This window comes from Odocoileus virginianus, chromosome 19, assembly GCF_023699985.2.
Source record: "Odocoileus virginianus isolate 20LAN1187 ecotype Illinois chromosome 19, Ovbor_1.2, whole genome shotgun sequence".
NCBI classification, from domain to species: domain Eukaryota; kingdom Metazoa; phylum Chordata; class Mammalia; order Artiodactyla; family Cervidae; genus Odocoileus; species Odocoileus virginianus.
The window spans coordinates 48,858,241-48,881,937 of NC_069692.1; the positions used below are offsets into that span (position 1 = coordinate 48,858,241).

Below are 23,697 nucleotides of genomic sequence, written 5' to 3' on the forward strand. Positions count from 1 at the left end.
GACACTGACGTCTTATTGGTGTCACTTAAAGCAGTAAATTAGGAAGGGGCCACAGTTTTAACTGGCAGATTGGGGAACAACTGAGTTGCAATAGAGAAGTAAGAACTGGTCATCTTTCCCTTGTCGCACGTCCACTGACAAGCAACCAGCTGTTACTTTAACTTCATACTTTGAAGTTCCTGGAAAAGACAAACATGCTCAGTGTGAAGGGACTGATCTCACGTCTGCAAGTGACCAATCCTCAAAATGCTTATGTGAGTCTAGGTTATATTTGGGGAGGAGAAAATCCAAACAATTATGAAAATAACAAATAATCTTAACATGTTACATCAAAATAAAATTTTAAGAACCTGCTTTAATTAAACATGTTGTAAATTGGTAGATCTGATTTGGATTTCAAATGTTCTCTTCTGTCATTTGTGGAAGAATGTTGCCAAGAACTTTGCAAGAATGTGTTTTTTGGCAGAATGTGTTTTTGAGCTGGGATTGCTGAACAGTAGCTCTTTAGGTAGTATAAATAGTAACATTGTTGAAATTATGTGGCATTTGGGGACCTTCCTTAGCTATGAGGGAGTTTTTTATTTAATGTGTATTTTAAGATGGAACTTTGATGCCTGTAAATGGACTTCAGTAAAGGTCTTTATGAACAGTCATGAAAGAACAACTAGCCCATGGTTTTCACACTGTGGTGTTTCTGTAGGTCTAGAATCTAAAATAGCACAATTAGGAATTATGGTAATACTCCTGAGTACAAAAAACAAGAGTTATATTTACTGTCTTAAAATTTTACTCAGGCATTTGTATCCCAGTGGGCTGCCTGAAGAATACTCCTTTCTAACCACTTTTCGGATGACTGGAAGCACACTTGAAAAGCACTGGAGCATTTGGCAGATTCAGGATTCCTCAGGGAAGGAGCAAGTTGGCGTGAAGATTAATGGCCAAACAAAATCTGTTTCATTTTCATACAAGGGGCTGGATGGAAGTCTCCAAACTGCAGCCTTTTCGAATTTGCCCTCCTTGTTCGATTCCCAGTGGCATAAGCTCATGATTGGCGTGGAAAGGAGCAGCGCGACTCTTTTCGTTGACTGCAACAGGATTGAGTCCTTACCGATAAAGCCAAGAGGTCAGATTAATGTTGATGGCTTTGCTGTGCTGGGAAAACTTGTGGATAATCCTCAAGTTTCTGTTCCGGTAAGTATACAGCCATACACTAAGGGAGATTAAAATGAATCCAGAATGGTGAAAATTAAGACCTCAGCATCTTTAAAAATCACCTGAATATCCCAAACAATGGACAGTTACTCATTTTTTCAAAGGCCTTTCAATCAGTTTTTCAAAATGTCTTTAGTGCCTCCTTTGAGCGTAGCATGGAATGGGGAAGCGGAGCCAGTTGAGTAGACAGGTCCTGGTCCTGAGTAGCTGAAAGTCTACCTGGAAGATGCTACATGACCACCTGGAGCACCTGGAATCCTTTGAGGCAACCTGCAAAAACCCACACTGGTGTGATACATATTATGTATAAGTAACCTATAGCCATATTCAAAGTAAGGTTAAGATGAATGGTAGATTCAGTTAATCAAGAATCCCATTCTTCTCAGAAGCAATGGAGCTTGACATGGCAGGATTTGAATTGGTAAAAGAAGAGGAGAAAGTACATTCTAGCTGAGAGTAAAAGAATGAAAGCAAAAAGAGATAGAGAGGAAATAAACCATGTTCAAAGATTAGGAGCCTGGCTGGTTTGGATGAAATGTACATGTAAAAATGTGAGTATGTGAGTGACGGGGCGTAGTGGGGTTCAGAGGTAGTAATTGCAGGGTGTGCGAGGTGAGATAGGAAGTCATGTGGTATCTGACCCAGAAGATGTAGAAATGATGTAGATGGCACAATATTTCTTTATTTAGAAGTAGGTCTTGCTTGACATATTACGAAAGTAAAGGATTTTAGAGCTCTGTTTGTGATTTTGCTGTAGAGACTGATGGATATAAAGATAAGGAATTACATAAGGACACATAAACTTGTGCCAACTAGTACCATATAGTTCTATGATTTTGAATTGTTAAACATTCACTGAGTTATTCTTTAAAAGGATAGTATATAATATTATAGAAATTTAAAAACTAAATCTTACAAGCAAGTGATCTTTTGGAAAAAAACCAAAGGATTTAGAGCTCAATAAACAAATGCCATACACTCTCTGATCTCTCTCTGGCAGAGTTGTTAAATTCTAGTCACAGAACTCATATCATGGAGTGTAGCAGGGGTGACACAATGATTTTGAATGGTTCCTGCATGCTTCTCCAAAGAAAGAAAGGTTAGTGGGCATCTCAGTAATGGAATTGTTCAAATAATCTATTTTCAAGGGAAGAATTGTGATTAGTGTGAAGGGTAGTGTGAAATTTCTATATTCTGTGATGGACAGGAAGCAATTTATAACTGCCACGTTACTGCTCTGGCTTGTAGACACTTGAGCAAGTATTTCTCCAGCTAATGAGTTATCACACTTCAAGTGGCTGGGCTAGAAAGCCAATGGGGCCACAGGTGCACCATCTTGAAATTTTGTGCAGCAAGATATTTTCAATGGCACGGGGGTGGCCTTCAGACAACGCAGCCTCTGCCATGTTTGTGTCACTCCTGGACCATGAGCGAGGGGAAGGAGACTTTAGAGTACATTCTCACTGTGATGAATATCAATCAAGTGCTTGTGTAATTGATTTAATTCACTGTTCTTGAAAGCATGTCATCATTATAATTCTGAATTCTGCATGCTCGGATGATATTAAGTGTCTAATGGCCAGAGTAGTAAAATTGTAGTATCATTAATTATGTTGTAGTCTAACCAGTCATGTCACAGCTAACTCTGCGATGCCTGCCAAGTGGAGTCTCACACCACAGTGGACACCAGTTAGGACCAGTCATCTTTGATTTTATTCTGCCTTGTGCAGGAATGCAACAAAGAACCTGGCAACTGGAGATATGTTTTGCTTTCGGTCCACCAAGGAGCTTTTCAGAATCAGCACACTGTCCATGTTAAAAGTATTTGCAATAGGCATGAGCAGTTTTTTCTCTTTGTACTGAATTCTGACTCCATCACAAGGAAACACAAAAGAGACTTGAACCTAAAGTCTCATTAAAGTTCTGTATTTGATGATGTGGTGTGGTAACTAATTATAGGCCCTCCAAATCCTACGTACGCTCAAGTATAGGCAGTGACAATGTCAATGTCAAAAGTGAAAGTGAAAGTGAAGTCTCTCAGTTGTGTCCAACTCTTTGCGACTCCATGGACTGTAGCCTACCAGCTCCTCCGTCCGTGGAATTTTCCAGGCAAGAATACTGGAGTGGGTTGCCATTTCCTTCTCCAGGGGATCTTCCCAACCCAGGGATCGAACTTGGGTCTCCCACATTGCAGGCAGACAGTTTACTATCTGAGCCACCTAGGAAGCCCAAAGTTGTTACCAAAATGTATTCCTCAATTTTTACCCTGTATAAGACAAATAAGGAGAAAATTCCACATAAGTAAATCCTATTTATGCCTTTTTAGAATCTTAATACCCCTAATATACCAATTTAAAGCTTTAAAAGTGCTTTTATTTCTCTCATTAACTTACTTTATCCTTTCAACAATTTCATAAGATAGCAAGCACAGATAGGATGAGCTCCATTTTTTCAGTGGAAGACACAATCTCATGTAGATTTCTTGGCTTCTGAGAAACAGTGTTGGGCATAAAATTTCTAGTCTTCCCTATTTTCTCTGTGCCAACTAACTTTCCTTTGAGAAAAATAGAAATATGTGTTACCACATTTCTTTCTTTATAAAGGATATCATCATTTTCATTTCGGAAGGTATTTGTGATTTGCATAAATTTTTTAGAATCTACTTTGCAGGACAACTGAAATTCTTTTTTTAAAAGAAGGAAGTTTACACAGTAGAAAACCTGTCCTCAGACGTTGGTCCTACTTGTATTCATTTAGTGAAATTTCAGTTTGTGCCTCTATACTGGGTGCATGGGGTGCAGGCCATGGGTCTTGTTCTCCCAGCTTCTGGGAGGGTGAGTGGCTGAGACGAGTGGGCAGTGATAACGTAACACGATTAGCAGCAGGAAAGTGGATGAAGGGACAGGCTCCTCACTCACATCAGGGTAGGGAGGCATAGGAGTGAAGTCCAGGGGTGTTTCCTAGGGGAGGGGCCTCTGAGAGGAATTTGGAGGTGAACAGACTTATCCAGGATGAGATAAATCCAGTGTTCTAGGAAAAGGGACTCTCACATGGGAATTCTCGAATTCATGAATTCTCCTCTTTTCTAGCTTCATTAATTTCCCTGCACTATTCCTCACTTTTCTAGACTAAGACTAGTCAAATACTCATGCAAGTCTCCAGACAAACCCAAATGCCCATGAGTTGTCCCTACACTCTTGTTTTTATTTTAGTTTATGGTCTGTGATCTTCTCCCTTTGGCTGTAATCTGAAGTTGCTGGCAATTACTGGTCCCTTTAAAGACTTACAGTGGTAAATGGTGCTATCTGAGTGTTCTGAGGGGTAGGAGACATGTACTGATGGGGCACTTCCCATTGATTGGAGACAGCAAATATTTACTATTACTTGTGAGAAATTTTAAATTAAAATGAAATGTGCCAATAGCATGAAAGCGACAAGCTGCAGTGTATTTTTCTATTTTTCTTCATGAAATTGGATTCCTTCTAATCTTTGACACTGTACATGAATTGAATACTTTTTTTCAGGATCAGCACTCGCTTTTCTTTAGAAAAGTAAACATTCCTTCCAAAGGTATTAATTGATGTCAAAAGGTAGCCCTTGGAACTGCATAATGAAAATGCAGTAGAAAATGACATTTGATGGAGTGCTGACGCTAAGAGACTCATTTATATTGCTCTTGTTTGTGATTTCTCCCAATCTGGCCCAACTTTTGTCTCTTTCGCTTTTCTAAATTGGAAAAGGGAACCAATTTCAGGAGGTTTCAAGACAGCTGCTCACATGCAGTACAACTCAAATGCCTTCACATCATTCATGGTTATTTAGTGGGCTCAGAGCATTTATATTTTTCCCAATGTACTGCTATAATACATGGTTAGTTTGATTTCATAGCAATAAATTCCATATTTTCTATTTGCCTTTGTGCCCATATTTTAAGTTGGTGCCATTTATTTCACTGCAAAGCTCAGTTTCCTGGCATCATACCATAAAAACATGCTTTTTTATGGCAGGTTCTTTATTGTTTGTTGTCAGCATGATTGCCCAGGAGAGTTATTTGGCACAGCTCTATTAGAAAACAAAGTTAGCCTTTCTACCTTTTCAGGATGTACACTAGGGGTTTGGGCTTATTTGAAAGCCCAAATGATGAAAGTATATATGGCTTTATAAATACATGATTCAAATCCTTTACCTTATGCACATTTTGAATAAATCAATGCAGAAAACATGATTAATCAGACAGATACAATGCTTTTAAAAGTCTATTTCAAATGGGTTGCATTACGTTACTTTTGTTAAATTTAGAGAAAATACAATTAGCAAAATTCGTGATGCAGAAACCATGTCCTTTTCTCTACTCCACAGAATTAAATCATACTAACTTCCCAACTGTAAAAACAAGCAGAGCTTCATGAATGATAACATGGGAAAAATAAACTATGAGGTGGTGATTAATATCATTTCTGGTGTTTGAAAATATTATAGGAAAGTTATGTTTTCAGTGATTTAAGGAATGCATGACATCTACCATACAAAACATCTAAACCATTAAGTTTGCTTATTAAGTTGTTTTTGACAGGTGCTTTTTAAACATCCTCTTTCAATTGGAAGTATTAAATACAAGAGAAATGATGGTGTTACCTGTACGTGTCCATCAGTTCAGTTCAGTTGCTCGGTTGTGTCCAACTCTTTGCGACCCCATGAACCGCAGCACGCCAGGCCTCCCTGTCCATCACCGACTCCCAGAGTTTAATGAAACTCACGTCCATTGAGACGGTGACACCACCTCATCCTCTGTCGTCCCCTTCTCCTCCTGCCCTCAGTCTTTCCCAGCATGAGGGTCTTTTCAAATGAGTCAGCTCTTCGCATCAGGTGGCCAAAGTATTGCAGTTTCAGCTTCAACATCAAAATACTTTTTATAACACTTTGGTGTTGTGATTTGATCAGAATATTTTTGAATGCTCTCAAGTTTTTTCAGAGATAAAGCTTGCTACACTACAGACCATATTAACAACATCAGCTAGATTTTCCACTAGGTGGCAATGAAACCAGAGGAACACACAGAAGAGCCGCTTACACAGGAGGAGCCATGATGGGCGAAGGTGCTAAGGATAACTAGAGTAAACCCTAAATGATGGCCAAGCTTGCTTTCAATGGAAAATTGAAAATATGAAAAATTTTATTGGCCTCAGCTATACCCAGACTGTTGTAACTGAAAACAATCAGTGTTACTAGTATTTCTATTTTTCTTAAAATGTGTACAGGCTAAGAACATACAGAAATCTTCATTGTGTCTTCTGAGTGGCTAGAAGGCAAGAGATAATTCAATGGCATTTTTACTTCCCTTCATGTTAATCTCTGTGTGGTTAGTTTCTTTGGTTACAACACAGTTTCCATAGAATCCTGGTCTTTCAAAGATATAGGAAACTAAGTCTATGTAGTTCAAACCTCTCAGTTTATACATGAAGAACTTGAAACCCAGACAGGGGAAGTGGCTTGCCCTAAGTTGTAATCAAACCAGAAGGCAAATACTATCAATTCTTTCTTCATTAATTTTTTTTTATCAATTCTATGTACATTTAATATTCAACAACTGCTTACTAAACATCTGCTAAGTTATAGACAGAAATTGAAGCTACAATGGTGCTTCACTCAGCTTAGAGAGAGGAGGCAGAGATAGGTGAGTAAATGAATAAATTTATAATATTACCAGGTAGTCATAAATGCTATGGAGAAAAAAGAAGAAAACTGGAATGCCTGGAGAGGGGACCTCCTTGAGGGAAAAAAACCATTTAGTAGAAACCTGAAGCAGTTGGGGGAGTGAGCATATACATGTGATCTAGGGGAGGAGGATTTCAAGAGACAGGATGAGTTAAAAACCTGGCGTTGGTGTTGTCCACTGGGTCTGAAGCAAGCCTGGAGACCAGCGTGTTTGGGATGAGATGGAGGGAAGCCAGCCCTGAGACTGGAGAGGGACCAGACGTGAGAGTGGGGAGCAGGTCAACACGCCGGCTTTCCTGCCACGTGTGAGGTGCAAAGCTGGCAGATGATTTCAAATAGATGAGCAACATGTTTTCTTCTTTTCAAAGCATCTCTTTGGCTGAATTTTGACAATGTATTGTAGGGGGAGAAAAGGACAGGGCATTTAGGGGCCTCTTAGGAGGAGACACTTTTTTTGAAGTATAGTTGATTTGCAATATTGCATTAGTTTCAGGGGTGCAGTATAATGAGTCAGTCTCTTTTGAGAGAGTATTTTTTCCACTATAGGTTATTATGAGATGTTATGATATAAGTCCCTATGCTGTTATTCCTTGTTGCTTATCTGCTTTATGTATAGTAGTTTATGGGCTTCCCTGATAGCTCAGTTGGTAAAGAATCCACCTGCAGTGCAAGAGACCCTGATTTGATTCCTGGGTTGGGAGGATTTTCTAGGGAAGGGAAAGGCTACCCACTCCAGTATTCTTGGGCTTCCATTGTGGCTCAGCTGGTAAAGAATCCGCCTGCAATGTGGGAGACCTGGGTTTGATCTCTGGGTTGGGAAGATCCCCTGGAGAAGGGAAAGTCTACCCACCCAGTATTCTGGCCTGGAGAATTCCATGGACTATACAGTCACAAAGAGTTAGACACAACTGAGCAACTTTCCCTTTCACTTGTATTATTTTTTAGATTCTACATAAAAGTTATATTTGTCTTCCTCCGTCTGACTTACTTCTAGAAGCATAACATTCTCTAGGCCCATCCACGTTGCTGCTGCTGCTGCTGCTAAGTCGCTTCAGTCGTGTCCAACTCTGTGCAACCCCAGAGATGGCAGCCCACCAGGCTCCCCCGTCCCTGGGATTCTCCAGGCAAGAACACTGGAGTGGGTTGCCATTTCCTTCTCCAATGCATGAAAGTGAAAAGTGAAAGTGAAGCCACTTAGTCGTGTCTGACTCTTAGTGACCCCATGGACTGCAGCCCACCAGGCACCCGGTTCATGGAATTTTCCAGGCAAGAGTACTGTAGTGGGTTGCCATTGCCTTCTCTGCATCCACATTGATGCAAATGCAAAATTTCATTCTTTTTTTGTGGCTAGTATTCTGTGTATGTGTGTACACCACATCTTCTTAAGCCAATTGTCTGTTGATGGGCACTTGGATTGTTTCCATATCTTGGCTATTGTAAATAGTGCTGCTAAGAACATTGGCTTTACCTTTTTTTTGGATATATACCCAGGAGTGGGATTGCTGGATCATATGGTAGGTCTATTTTTGCTTTTTAAAAGGAAACTCCATACTATTTTCTTTAGTGATTGAGCCACTTTACATTCTCACCAACAATGTAAGAGAATTCTCTTTTTTGCAAACCTTCTCCAGCTATATGCTAATATATTTACTTGTAGACTTTTTGGTGATGGTCATTCTGACCAGTGTGAAGTGATACCTAATTGCAGTTTTGATTTGCATTTCCTAATAATTAACGGCATTGAGCATCATTTCCTGTGCCTGTTGGTCAGCTGTGTGTTTTCTTTGGTAAAATGTCAGAACACCTAAGTAGATCAACTCATTTTTTGATTGGATTGCTTGTTTTTTCCATATTAAGTTATATGAACAGTTTGTATATTTTGGATATTAATCTCTTGTAAGTTGCATTCTTTGCCAATGTTCTTTCCCAATTTCTAGTTTGTCTTTTCATTTTATGTTGGTGGTTTTCTTTGCTGTGCAAAAGCTTGTAAGTTTGATTAGGTCCCATTTGTTTTCTTTTGCCTTAGGAGACTGATCTCAGAAAATATTGTTATGATTTTTGTCACAGAATATTTTGCTTGTTTTCTCTTCTAGAGGTATTATGGTTTCAGATATTACATTTAGGTCTTTAAACTTTCTTGAGTTTTTTTGTATATGGTATGAGGGAATATTCTAATTTCACTGATGTTCATGTGGCTGTCCAACTTTCCCAGCACAGCTTGTTGAAAATACTGTGCTTTCTCCTCTGTATTCTTACATTCTTTGTCATAGATTAATTGCCCACTGATTGGTTTATTTCCAGGCTTGCTATTCTGTTACATTGAGCTATGTGTTTGTTTTTGTGCCAATACAAAACTGTTTTGATTACTGTAGCTTTGTAATACAGTCTGAAGTCTGGATGGGTTATATCTCCAACTTTGTTCTATCTTCTCAAGATTGACTTAGCAATTTTATGTCTTTTATGGTTCCATATAAATCTTAGGATTATTTGTTTTAGCTCCATGAACAATGTCATGGGTATTTTGATAGGGGTTGCATTAAATCTGTGGATTGCTTTGGGTAGTAAGGCTATTTTAACAACATTAATTCTTCCAATTCAAGAGCATGGGATATCTTACCATTTCTTTGTATCACCTTCAATTTCCTTATCAGTGTTTTATCATTTTAAGAGCATAGCTCTTTCACCTTCTTGGCTTAAGTTTATTTTAGTGTATTTTATTCTTTTGATGCAATTTTAAACAGGATTTTTTCTTGTTTCTTGAGGTAAGCCTGTATTGCTATGAACCTTCCCCTTAGCACTGCTTTTACAGTGTCCCATAGGTTTTGGGTTGTTGTGTTTTCATTTTCATTCATCTCTATGCATATTTTGATTTCTTCTATGATTTGTTATTCAGAAGCATGTTATTTAGCCTCCATATGTTGGAATTTTTAATAGTTTTTTTTTTCCTGTAATTGAGATCTAATCTTCCTGCATTGTGGTCAGAAAAGATGACTGGAATGATTTTTTACTTCCTCTTTCAGACATTTTATTAATGTAAAAAAAACCATGAAAGATTTCTGTATATTAATCTTACATCCTGTTATCTTGCTGAATTCATTTCTTAACTCTAATAGATTTTGTGTAGAGACTTTAGGATTCTCTATACAGAGTATCATGTCCTCTGCAACTAGTGATAGTTTTACCTCTTCCTTTCCTATTCAGATACCTTTTATTTCTTTTTCTAGTCTGATTGCTGTGGCTAGGGCCTCCAGGAATATGTTGAAAAGAAGTCATGAGAGTGGTCATCCTTGATTTGCTCCTGAATTTAATAGGAAGGCTTTCAACTTTTTGCTTTTGAGTATTATGTTGGCTATGAGTATCAAAAATGGCCTTTATTATGTTGAGATATGTTCCCTCTGTACCAAATTTGAAACACTTTTTTTTCATGAATGGATGCTTAATTTTGTCAAATGCTTTTTCTGCTTCTATTGAGATGATTGTGTTATTTTTATCCTTTGTTTTGTTACTGTAGTACATCGCATTGATTGATTTGTGTATGTTGACCCATCCTTGTGACCCTAGAATGAATACAACTTGATCATGGTGTATGATTCTTTTTATGTATTATTGGATTTGATTTTTTTAATATTTTGTTGAGGATTTTTGTATATATATTCACCCAAAAAATGGCCTGTAATTTTCTTTTTTGGTAGCATCTTTGTCTGGTTTTGGTATCTGGGTGATGGTGGCCTCATAGAATGAGTTTGGGAGTGTTCTCTCCCCTTCAATTTCTTGGAACAGTTTGAGAAGGTATAAGTTATTCTTTGTATGTTTGGTAGAGTTCCCCAGTGAATTCATCTGGTCTTGGATTTTTGTTTGCCTGGAGTATTTTATTATTATAGATTCTATTTCGCCTCTAGTAATAGATCTGTTCAAATGATCTGTTTCTTCTTGACCTAGTCTTGTCAGGCTTTTTGTTTTTAAAACTTGTCCATTTCTTCTAGGTTCAATTTGTTGGTAATAATTGTTCATAGAATACTCTTACAATTTTTAGAATTTCTGTTATTGGTTGTTATGTCTCCTCTTTCTTTTTTTGTTTAATTGTGTCTTTCTCTCTTTTTTTTTTCTTTGTGAGCCTAGTTAGAGGTTTGTTAATTTTGTTTATTAAGAGGAGCTGTTAAGGGACTATTACAATAGTTCTGGCAGGGATGGTCTGGGTTTAGAACAAGGCTGTAGTGATGGAGCTGGAGCAAAGTGATCAAATCTTGATATAACATTTTGAGAGTAAAGCAAATGAAATTTTATGTGTAAGAGAGAAAGAATCATGCATACTCCAATAATTTTGGTGTAACTGGAAGCACAGAGGTTCCATTTATTGAGACATAAAAAACCATGGGGGAAGAGCAGGTGTCAGTGATAATATCAGGTGTTGATTTGGAATATCTAAGTTTGATAAGGAGATTGATACCTTAGTGAAGATACCGAGCAGGTAGTTACATATGTTCTGGAGTTCAAGAGATAGGTCCAGCAGGGAATAGAACTCTGGGGGCTGTAAGTATATATTTATTTAAAGCGATGGACCAAATGAAAGTTGAGTGTAATACAGAAACTCTAAAGTTGAGGCCTGAAACAACCAACATTTAGAATTTACTGAGGTGAGGACGATTCTGTCAAAGAGACCAATACAAGCAGCCCATGGTGGAGGAGAGAGCCAGGATATTGTGTAACTTGGAAAGTTGGTGTAAAATAGTATTCCAGGGAGAATGGAAAGGTCAGCTCACTCAAGTGCTGTAGACGTGACAAATAAGATGAGGATGTAGAGTTAACTGCTGGGTTAGAAACCAATGGAGCTGGTCTTGAGACAAGATCCCCTGGAGTATTGAGAGTGAAAGGCCAGTCAGAAAGGGTTAAAGACAGAATGGAAGGGAGAGGAATTGGAAGCAATGAACATAGACCACTCTTTTGAGCTCTGTATGAAGGGGAGCAGGAAGCAAGATGGTAGCTGAAGGGGCATATGGCATGAGAGGAAGACACGCAGGACACCTCTCCATAACTCAGAGTGTAGCTCTTCTTGATACTCTGCTACAGTAACTGCCTTATGCCTCAAAGGACCAGCGTCTATTACCACATCATCTCCCTGAAATGCCCTTCTAATTAAGGCCACCTTCCCTCATCCCATCCCTATAGCAAAAAATCTTTGATGACAATCCCATAATTATCTACTCAATAATATTCAAATTATTTTCCTTAGAATTCAAGGGGGAAAAATTCTTTGCTACAGCGAGTCTGTCCCTTCTCTCTGCATAACTTTCCACCCTTGTTCCCAGTTATTGTCACCTCTTCACCTTCCCAATCTCTGCTTAGGAAAACCTAGAATTCCAGGTTATATGACCCCCCTGTTGATGGCTTTAGCCAGAAATATATCTTTCTCATCTCTACTACCATTGTATTAATTGTCAAAGCGTTTTTCAGCTTAGATAGTGTCCTATAGACTAAACATTTTTGTGCCTTCTATAGTCTCTCTCTTGAAGAACATGAATGTTAGATGAAGATATGTTGAGTTAAAAATGAGTAAATGGAAAGCATATTTAACCACATTCCTAGCATCTACATAGAGTTAGGGGGATTTTCGATTTCATGGCAACTCAGAGCCTCCTGCTCAGTTGCCAGGAAGCTTCACCTAGAGGAGTTCCCTTATGATGGCAGAAACCAACATTTCTTCATAAACTAAAAAGAAGCATGAATTCTTTTTGAATTCCTTGTGAATAACTTGTGGTTTCAAGCTATTTTTCTAAACCTTTGTTGTCACTGTCTAGACAAAACTGTTAATGAAACATATCTCCTGTTTAAGAATTTATCTTTGAAGAGATAGTTTTTAGGCATTGTATATAAAATTTAATAATTCAGTTTGCAAAAAAAATTAAGCCTTGTTCCATTCCCCTTAATATTGAGCTAAGTCCCATAGTTTGTCATTAGAATTCTCTTTCAGGAGGAAAAGATAGTTGTCTGCTATTAGTTTTTGTCTAACTTTTATGAAAGGCTTAAGTACTTTATTAATATTTATTGATATCCTAGCAAAATAAGTAAAAATCTCTAGCCCGAATAACAGTTAAGGGTCGGGGCCAAAATTCCATGTTTTAATGTGTTGTCCTCTGGATGATATTCTACTTTGCTGCTGCTGCTGCTAAGTCACTTCAGTGGTGTCTGACTCTGTGCGACCCCATAGACTCCCGTCCCTGGGACTTTCCAGCTACTCTACCTTAGGGGATCGAATTATACCTTTTTTTTTTATTCTTTAATTGGGAATATCCTATTTTTTTTTCATTTATTTTTATTAGTTGGAGGCTAATTGCTTTACAATATTGTAGTGGTTTTTTTGCCATACATTGACATGAATCAGCCATGGATTCACATGTGTTCCCCATCCCGATCCCCCCTCCCACCTCCCTCCCCATCCCATCCCTCTGGGTCATCCCAATGCACCAGCCCTGAGCACTTGTCTCAGGCATCCAACCTGGACTGGCACAATTACACCTTTTTTGGAAAAGAATTGGGTAATGACGAATTTGGGCAGATGAAGGTAGCTTACATTTACACAACTGTTTTTCTTGAAACAATGCAGAAGTATTTTATGTTGAGAAAGATAGGTTGGCCTAGGGCAGTTTATGTTCTGCTTAACAGATTCATAAAAAACATTTTTTTACTTCTCTTCTAGAATTTTTTTCTCAAGTGTAACATACTGTAATTCTATTGTGAAAAGGAAAACACCTGTGGTTTCTCTAGTATATTTCCTTAATGCTTGGCTTCTACTGGGACTTCAAAAGTAAAAGACTAAATTAAAATATTTGTCACAAATATTTTGTCCATGGGTATTCAAAGAGAAGAATGGTTGCAGGTCTGAAAATGAGATGTGCGGAAATCAACATTTTAGGTGTATAATGAAAGTGACTTTTACTAGGGAACTCTGCCAATCTGCCTCAAAATTATTAGCATGGAAATTGGAATTAATATTGCATGCCCCCAAACAGTTATTGTATAGTGCGTAGGTGGTGGCTATGTGGAAGCAGTAGAGATGTGTTCAGAAACCTCTGACCTGGGTGGCACTCTGTCACAACCCACCTGTATTCACAGATGAATTTCATTTCATTCCCTTTTATCCTGCATCACAACTGCACCGTGCATGCTTACACAGGTGTGCCCATTTATCCAGAGAGAATTACACTTCTGAGAAAATAGCTTAACAAATTACTTTGCATTTGCAATAAGTAACTTAAATGAACTATCCAAAGGATATAGGTTTTCTGGTTAGCCGTATAATTAAACTTTCTCAAGGTGATTAAGGTATGAATTATTTTTGAGAATCAAAATATCACACACATACAATGAATGCCAGTTTGGTATCAATTTTCCAAGGACTTAGGGAATAATATTGTATGAGTGGTCTCTTGTATTTTGAGAGTTAGGGGTGGGGAGAAACCTTTTCTTATTTTGGTAAAATACTTATCTGGTCATTAAGGAAGAAAAATCATATTTCCTATATGTCATATTTTTTTGTCATACACATGAATATGTAACTGCATATAGAAGCAGCTGCTAATTTGGGGAGCAACAGCAGAAATTTTGTTTCTGGATATATTTCTATAACAAGCATGCAAATAGGGAAATTTTTTGTCTTAATGAAATGTCTTAGTATAGTTCTGAAGTTTTCTAGTACATGTTGGAAACAAATTTATGCAGTTTTTATTTCTAGATCTGTCTTTTCTATTAATTTTTAATGCAAGTGTTCAATCACCAAGTGCTAGGGGTACCTGCTTGAAAAATCATACTTCATTCTGGAGATTGGGTGTATTCTCTCGGGAGACTGACCTTATTTTTGAGGCACATTTGGAATTCCAGTTCTGACATTTACTAGCTGTGTGGCCTGTGGCAAGTGACTTAACCTCTCTGAGCCCCTTTACCCATATATGACTGGCCTGCAAGAGCTGTTGGGGGCGGTGCCTCGTGTTTAGCAATCATTATGGGAAAGGCTGGTCCATTCTTTCATCTTCTTTTTAAAACTTCCCCTGCAGTTTAGAACAGAACCAAAATAAAATCCCTCCCAAGCAAACAAGACTATTCTGATTAAAAATAAGTGTTTGATTAAAGTGATATCCTTAGCTGCAAGATACTGTGTGGTTTGGAAAGCAGTGCCTTTGTAGGATGTCAATATGTAAAATAATTCACACCAAGAACACACGACTGTGTATGCTGATCGGGCATCATTTTCATACAATTTGTAGACACCTATCCATCTCAAAATATGTCTTGATTTAGCTTTCTTTTCATCCCAATTAATTCATTTCCCTAGTTGTCCACATTTTTGGAGAAAAGGCATGGGAAGGTTGAGGGAAACAAGAAAACAGGAAGAGAACTCCAGGGCAATTAGAATCATGTGAGAAGGGGCATCAGTGTGGGGACGTCAAAGCTTCATGTCTTATTTTTACCCCTTTATAAAATGAAAATCACCCCTTTATAAAATGAAAAGCCACCTTTTGTTTAACTTTCCCTTCCTCTGTGGGTAGAAGGGAAGGAGCTCATCTTTCATTCTTTTCAAATTTGATCTTTCGTCTAGTAACCTCAACTCTGGATGCTTTTATAACAATGGGAAAATGCATCTAACAATTCTAGATCTGGTAGATTGAGCCCTTTTGGCAAGAGGGATGGAGGGTAAATCACCACTGGATGAAGAAAAGAGGTCACTTTACCTTATATCACTTTACATTTAGATGCATTGTTTAGCTTTGGGACCTGGTCACTTACTTAGACATCTGCATAATGCCAGGAGAATCAACTGATCAAGAATTACGGATCTGATTGGAAATGCCTGGTGAGGAACTTCCTCAGTGAAGAGGGGCCAGAGTAGTACCTGGTGTCAGGCTTCCTGTGGGTACACCAATTTTTTTAATACCTTCTCACTTGAGGCTTTCACATTCAGACCTGGCCCTTCTTCCTTTTCTGTTTCTTTCCTGTCCTTCTTTTCTCTCTCCCTTAGCACCTGCTAAAACGTAAGAAGCTGTTAGGACACAGCCGACTTTTAGTTGTCCAGGAATTTAATCTCTCTTCAACCAATGAAAATATAAGTATTATGCAAAGTTCAAGTATTTTTTATTTTCTTGTTTTTTCCCTGAGTCTTAGATTTCTCTCATTCCTTCCACTTCTAGATCTTATTTCCATTTTAGGCAGAGACACTCAATGGCCAATATCTATCATGTATATTCTCCCAGGGACCAATTTTCCTTTTGCTATTTTATTCCTGGTGCCACCTCTTTGCTGTCTGTTTCTAATCTTTTCCTGAGTGAAATCTTATTGAATATGTCCTCTGTGGCGTTCTGTAGGCCTTGGTTCCCATCCAGACTCTGACATTTATTGGCTTGTGCCTAGAACAGTTACCTCTTCTCTCTGAGACTCATTTTAATAGAATCTACCTCTTGAAGGTTGTGGTGGGAACAGAAATAGGAAGTAAATATCCCTGGTGGGTTTCCTGCCTAGGGCTTGGCTGGAGCAATGCAGAGCTAAGTCATCTACATCCAATGATAGGAGAAACTTGGGAAGGGTTTCCAGTCCATTCCCCCTGGAAAAACTGTATTCAAAGAACAAGAGTCCTAGTCCGCTGAGATGAATTGATGACCTGACGCAACAGTTGGACCACATTTACCATCGCATCTCCCTTTTAAATGACCCACTTCTGTTCTCCAAAGAGACCTAACTGACTGGCTGCTGTCTTTCTCCAGTTTGAACTTCAATGGATGCTGATCCATTGTGACCCGCTGCGACCCCGGAGAGAAACTTGCCATGAGCTGCCAGCCAGGATCACGGTGAGTCCCTAGACTACCTGCAAAGGCCGCTTGCAGCCAGCTTACCTCTCTACACCTCCGCAAACTCGCCCCGTCCTCACTCTTTGTCTAAAAGTCCAGGCTTTTGCTGCACAGGCCAGATATTGAAGAAGCGCGGGTCCCACCCACAGTCTGGCGGGTAGAAACCACTTGCGCGGGGGAGGGGGGCGGCGGAAGGGGTATGGATCCAGCTTGGGTGGCTTACGACCCTCCCCAGCCCCCGGACCTCTCACCCCCCAGCCTCTGTCCAGGAAAATGCCAGTCGACTACTCAAGCCCTCGGTGGCACACAGGTCACCGGAGAAGACTCTGGGGACCGCGAGAGGCTCCCCAGGGGCGTGGGGGCGGAGGCGGGGAAAGGGTTAAGGGAGACTGTTGTCATTCTATCCGTCCTCCTGGCCCGCCAGCTCTCCTCCAATCCCTGGGACCCTCTCGGGGGCAGTTCATAAACAGGAGGAACTCACGCCTTCCCGGCCGGCGCCCCCTCGCATCCCCGGCTCCCGGGGGCGCTCTTGGCGGGGACCAGCGCCACTGCGCGCGCGGCGGGCATGGCCTGGGCGGCGCTGGGCCGCGGGGCCCTCGGGCTGCGACTGCTGCTGTCGGGGCTCTGCTTGTGCGCCGCTCAAGTAAGTTGTGCGCGGGTTTGGGGGGCCGCCTTCTCACTGTCTCCCCCCTCTTCTCTTCTTTTCTCCAGACCATCGACCAGGTAAGCCGGGGGCGAGAAGCGCTGGAGCGTTCCAAGCGCGCGCAGGGCGAGGCGGGGGTGCAGCCGTCGCGGGAAGCGCGGGGAGACGCTGAGCATCCCGGGGGCCGCACGGCCGCGCATCCTCGGGCCGCGCACCTGCGGCGAACAAGGTGGGAGGCGGGGGTTCGAGGGGACACCCCGAGGGTCCGAGAACGGGCGCCCCCTCACCGACCCGGCCCCACACTGCAGGCTCGGGCCGTGGACGCCCCAGGAGGCTGGAGGCCGGGGCTTTAATTTCCAGCTGCGCTCCCCTCCTCCCTCCGTTCCCTCCCAGCCCCCAGTCCCGGGCGGGCCCGGCCCGGGGGAGGCGCGATCCCAGGCAACTCCGCATCCCGCCTGCGTGGACTGGGCGGCCCGGGCTCACCTAGGAATTTCGGCCGCACCGGGCGGGGGCGCGGGAGACCCGGCGCCGTTTGAGGTTTCACTTACAAAGACCCTATTGTAACCTGTCTGGTCACCGGGAGTTTAGAAAAACCAAGGTTTCTTTGATGAAAGAAGCCTTTTTTCCCCCCCTTCAATTCAGAAGAGAAAAAACCTAAAATTCCCACATTTCCTAAAACGCGTCTAAATTTTCAGAGGCCAGCCTTCCGTCGAGCGCCATCAAAGCGGAGCTATTTGCAATCTATAAAAGGGGTCACACCCTGGGGTCGGCCTGAAATTTGGCGTCTTTCTGAAGCGAGGTGCACAGACCTCCAAGAGGAGGATCTGAAGAGAGGCTGGGCCCTCGCCGGGTTTCTCGGCCTCCCAGTCTCTCCCTAAGAGGGCCCCCCAGTTTTCTTCGGAACCCAGACAGATCTACAAAACCATCCTGGAGTTGATCTGGGGTGGCGCTCCTCGATTCTGAGCTGTCTCACTTTATCCAAAAGGCTGACCTGCATTTCCTGATTAAATTCAGGAATTCAGTGACCACCATCTTCATGATCCAACCCTTTGAGTAAGAGGCCCCCTCTTCCCCACAAGCCCCGTTGGGTTGAAAGCTCCGTAGACGGGAGGACCCCACTCTGGGGGCCCAGATTCTGCTCTCACCTCACTGTCGGCCTCGTTCAGAACCTCGAGGAGGGGAAGCAACCGCGTTTCCTTGGAAGTCTGGTCCCCGCGTGTTCCGCTCGGTTTGAACCTGGCCTCCACGGGGCACTGTCTTTGCGGGGAGGCGGCGCGCTCGGGCCCACCTTCTTGTGCTTGCTCCTCGTGCTCCCCTAACCCGCGTGTGCTCTTTTGTCAGAGGGGCCCCCCAGGTGAGCAGGGTCCTCCGGGGCCGCCGGGTCCCCCTGGAGTCCCGGGCATCGACGGCATCGACGTAAGTGTCCACCTCCAGCCCCTGCCCCTCTCCCAGCGGCTCGGGTGGATTTTTTGAGGGGGCCCGAAGCCCCCCTACCCAGAGGCGGGAAGGGACATGGGTGAGGGCTGGGAGTGGGGCCCTGGGAGACACCTGGGGACTTGAGAGGGAGGCGGTCCTGCGTCCCGTGGCCCGGGCGGTTGGTCACAGCCCCGCACCATCTGTCCTGTCCCCGACCCGGAGGGGCCCCAGCACCCTCCACTCACCCACTGCCCTGCTTTCCCTCCTGCCTTCCAGGGTGATCGCGGTCCAAAAGGTCCCCCTGGCCCCCCGGTGAGTACATCAGCGCCTTGGCGCTCCACTTCCTTCCTCCCAATGTGGTCTGCAGATCACAGGGCATCCAATGAGGCTCAACTTTGCTCCGTTTTCTCTTCCTTTTCTCCCCCTCCTGTCCCCTCCCTGCCCAGGGTCCCCCTGGAGAGCCGGGGAAACCAGGAGCTCCAGGCAAGCCTGGCACACCGGGCGCCGACGTGAGTAGTGGGTGCTGGGGTTGTGAAGCCAGGCCCAGTGTGTGTGTGTGTGCGTGTGAGAGAGAGGAGTGCCGCGTGCAGGCGGCTGCGGTCCAAGCTAAGGCCAGACTGTGGCTCTGAACGTGGCGGTGCCCGCGGGCTCGGCGCTGAGACGCGCTGCGCGAGGGTCTGGGGCGCGTGGGAGGCCCCGAGGGGCGCGGCACTGGCGTGTCCCCCTCTCTGCTCCGGGAGCAGCGGCGGGTACCCGTTTCTGCCTCTCAGCTGCCACTCCCCACTCACCCCATTGCGGGCTGCTGGGGCTTGGCTCTTGGCCTTTCCCCGGCACCTTCTAAGTGAGTTTAGGAGAAGGGCCTGCAGGCAGAGGGAGGGACAGAGCCCCCCAAACCCCAAGGAGGAGACCAGAGAAAGACAGGCTTGGGGAGAGCCTGCCCGCCGGGAGTGTGGGGCGGGGCTCGTCCTGCACCGGCCCGGGCGCGCGGACACATGTGCGCCCACGGCTGATTGCTGTCACTGGATGGCAAAAACAGCTACAGTACTGTAAAGTAATTAGCCTCCAGTTAAAATAAATTATTAAAAAATTAAAAAAATAAAATCTAGAGAAATCCAGCTCAGAAGACTCAGACTTGATTGCTTCATGGTTTCTAGAATCTAAGTAAAAAAAAAAAAACAAAAAACACCCTAGCTCTCCGTCTTTCCTCGGTGTTTCCTTGGTTCGCACTCATTGATAGAAACAAGCTAACTAGGGATGCTTGAAGCCTGGGAACCAGCGGCCTCTCCCCAGCGCACCCAGTCACACACCTGCCTGCCCCCATGGGAGGCCAGCTCAGATGCTGAGCCGCCTGGTAAACCCGACTCTAGTTAACATTTCTTCAGAGGAAAGGACTTCCCGGCTCTCATCTCCTCTCTCCCTACACTGGACTATTGAGAATTTACTGAGGGCCACTCCTTGACTTCCCGGCTGGGATACACAGTAAAGTGACATCCAGGCCTCTGCTCTCAGAAAACAGACAGTGCTGGGCTCCTCGAGTTATCCTTCAAGTTATCACCTTATATGGTTTCCCCAAACTAAAGACTTTTCTAAATCAAAGTCCTTGAAAACCTATGATTATAGATTCTGAGAACTTTTGGCTAGAGTTTAAGACTGAGTCTTCATTTTGAGAAAAAGAAAAATAGCTAGATGTTAGTGGTTATTAAGATGTACTTTCTTTATCAAGATTAGTACAATGGGGATATTTGTCTATGCTAGGGACTAAACAACAACAGCAACAATTCATTGCTTTAGAAGACTAATTTTGTTTTATTCTTTATTCAAAAAGACCCTACTTTGAACTTTCTATGTAGGCAAAGTGGCAGTGCATGAGGTCAGTAGGGACTAATGTTTGGACAACACAAACTGAATATCCACCTAATATTTGTATAATATGAACTGACATTATGCAACTTGTTTGCTGTCAAACATCTCTTTGAAACACAGTGAATTACTTGGAACTGTCGCATCCAAATAAAAAAGTCTGATGAATGCAAATAAACCAGTAGGTTAGATTTATTTCTGCATTCCTTTCAACCTTCGACCTTGTTTTATGTGAAAAGAAAATGGATGATTAAATGACTATATTGTTATTATTATTAATTTTTGTCATGGTTGAAACATAAAACATAAATGAATGACCTAAAGTCTTGTTTTACTATTGAGTTGCATAATTTCAGACAAACGACTAGACTTGTCTGTGTCTGGGTTTGATGGTGCTTTTGTAGCAGGCTCAACAAATTATTCTTCCTCTAGTACCATAAAGTCATAAAGACAATGTCTGGTTTTACTTTATAAAGTAATTTCCACACTCAAACAGAAATAGGATAAAAAAGAAAAATCTTCAAAATCTTTAGAAGTACAATGTAACCAATAATTGCAAGTACTTTTTTCTTTGTCTATAATTGCTGTATCATAGCACAGATTTCCATTTCAAAATAAGATTTCCAAAGTTAAAAGGTGTAAAATAGTAAGGCTCCTTACATCATAGAACTTTGGCTCTGTAAGATCCTGATGAGGGCATTGAATCAATTTTCTGGGATGGCAGAGAAAAGTAACAGAAAAAGAAAAAGGGAAAGGAAGGAGAGAAAAAAGTAAGAAGTTCATGCATGTGCCAGTATTTTAGACATTTCTTCAGTTCAGTTCACTTCAGCCGCTCAGTCGTGTCCGACTCTTTGTGACCCCATGAATCGCAGCACGCCAGGCCTCCCTGTCCATCACCAACTCCCGGAGGTTACTCAAACTCATGCTTAGAACTAAGCAAAAAATTAACTATACTGATTTCCATTTGTGTAAAACTCTTTTTAAGTGCAGTCACAAACATGCCGCATTTTTTGATAATGTTAACAAATGGTTAATCAGATGGTGTTTGGAAGAATCTGAAAAGAACACGGCTTAAAGGTTATTATCCTGAATTAGGTGGATTTTTGACAGAAAGGGTAAATGAGTCATGGCAGTTAGTCTTGTAAGATTACGGCTTGGGTCTCCTGAACTGAGTGGTGGAATGCTGGAAGGAGATTACTAGTGAGGGCTGCTTGCTTTGCCAAGCAGCAGTGGGAAATTTCAGGATACAGTGGGCTTTAATTTTATCCCGTATAGAACCTTATCTTCATAAACATTCATATGAAAGCAGTTCTTTCTGCCACTGGCAATATATTCCTCTGTCATTTCTTTGACAGATAAGAATGATTGCAAATTGGAGTTTCATGCATATGTTTGTAAATGTAAGTTGTAGGAGACTTATATACATATATAAAAAACTCTTCTTTTCCTTAGTTTAAGTTGATTCTTTTCCCTTATAGACACATAACATTAAAGAAATCCAAGCTTGATTGCGAGCTCTGCACTCAAAGGACAACTGTGCTGTTATCATTAATAACTTATACTCTTATAGGCACTTATGCTGTGGCATACTTAGCTCTAAGAGCTCTAAAAGAGTATTTTTTTTTTTCATTCTTATAGCATCTGTCTAAGATACAGAAAAGAGGAATTAGAATTAAGTACATGAATTATAGTTAGTTATGTTTTATAGGAGAGAGATTAGAACATCCTCTGAATGTATACAACTATTATCTGTGATGTTATATGATTAGGATAGTGAGTAATAAAGAGATTATTCTGAAAGGCCATGTAAGGGGAAATAGTCGGACATCAGAGAAATGTGAGGGGGCTCTGAAGCACAGTGCCTGTGGTTAATATCCAGATTTTTTGCTGGTTCTTTTTTTCTTTGCAGAATCTCTTCTGAATGAGATTTTAAGCTCCCAGAGAGCAGGAAATGTTACTTCATTAGCTTCTAGATAATCTGACTACATAATAATGATAATAATAAGAAGAGCTCAACATTTACTTAGCATCTGCTGTTCCAGGCACTGTTGTAAACACTCTGTGTACAATATCTCAGTGAATCTTCAAAGTTGCCATGTTAGGTAGATATTAACATTATACCTGTTTTACAGGTTAGGAAACTGAGGCTCTATACAGTTGAGTAATTTGCCCACAGTGGTCTAGGAATTAAGTGGCAGAGCTGGGATTTGAACCAAAAATGAAGATGATGTGGAGGGACAGGTGTGAAATCCTTCCACCCAGTAGGCTAGCCCGAAGTCTTCAAGTCTTCTGTTCAGTAGCCTTCTGTAATCTTCTGTGCCGCATGTGTTAGATGCTCGGGCAGTGTACTCAGATTGTGATGGTCATGGAGTCCTGTCCTCACGGAGCCTATGGTTTAATGCATGGCTGTGTCACAACAGAGTTCACTAGATCGGATGCCAGAATACATTCTCATTAACTCGCAGCCTCCTGGTGATTAGATGTGGTTTACCATGTCTTTCCTTCTCCAGGGGATCTTCCCAACCCAGGGATCTAACCCCGCGTCTCCCGCATTGGAGGCAGACACTTTAACCTCTGAGCCACCAGGGAAGCCCCACTTTCTTTCACCATGCCTTATGGAAGACAGTTGAGACAAGAAGTGTCTGGAAGCAGCTTCCAGGTTATCCAACCACTCTGCTTCCTTATCATGCAGCTGAAGTTCTACCTTATGTAGTAGCTACTGTCTTCCAACTTTGTCAGTGGTTTTAGTCCCTGATTAAAGGTTGTTAGTTGGCTGTGTGTGTGGGGACTGACCAGGACGGGCCTTAGAGAGTATATGTGTGAAGTGGACATTGGAAGTCCCTTTAGTCAGACCCGCCCTGAGGTTTATAAAGCCCTTGCGCCATTGTGTTTACCGAGAGCTCCCGGGGGTGTGGCTTATTTGCTGACAGACAGAAGCCCTTTAGTCAGACCCGCCCTGAGGTTTATAAAGCCCTTGCGCCATTGTGTTTACCAAGAGCTCCCGGGGGTGTGGCTTAT

At 42.0% G+C, this 23,697-nt stretch overlaps 1 protein-coding gene across 1 annotated transcript in view; it reads left to right on the top strand.

Moving 5' to 3' along the window:
- The first annotated feature begins 17,236 nt into the window (after window positions 1-17,236).
- COL9A1 (collagen type IX alpha 1 chain) overlaps window positions 17,237-23,697 on the top strand; it is a 62,430-nt gene continuing 55,969 nt past the window's right edge. Inside the window, exons 1-4 of the mRNA XM_070450223.1 lie at window positions 17,237-17,403; window positions 18,745-18,819; window positions 19,096-19,131; window positions 19,266-19,328. Of these exons, the coding sequence (XP_070306324.1) occupies window positions 17,326-17,403; window positions 18,745-18,819; window positions 19,096-19,131; window positions 19,266-19,328 (252 nt within the window). The 5' untranslated portion in view covers window positions 17,237-17,325. The remainder of the gene's footprint in view (window positions 17,404-18,744; window positions 18,820-19,095; window positions 19,132-19,265; window positions 19,329-23,697) is intronic.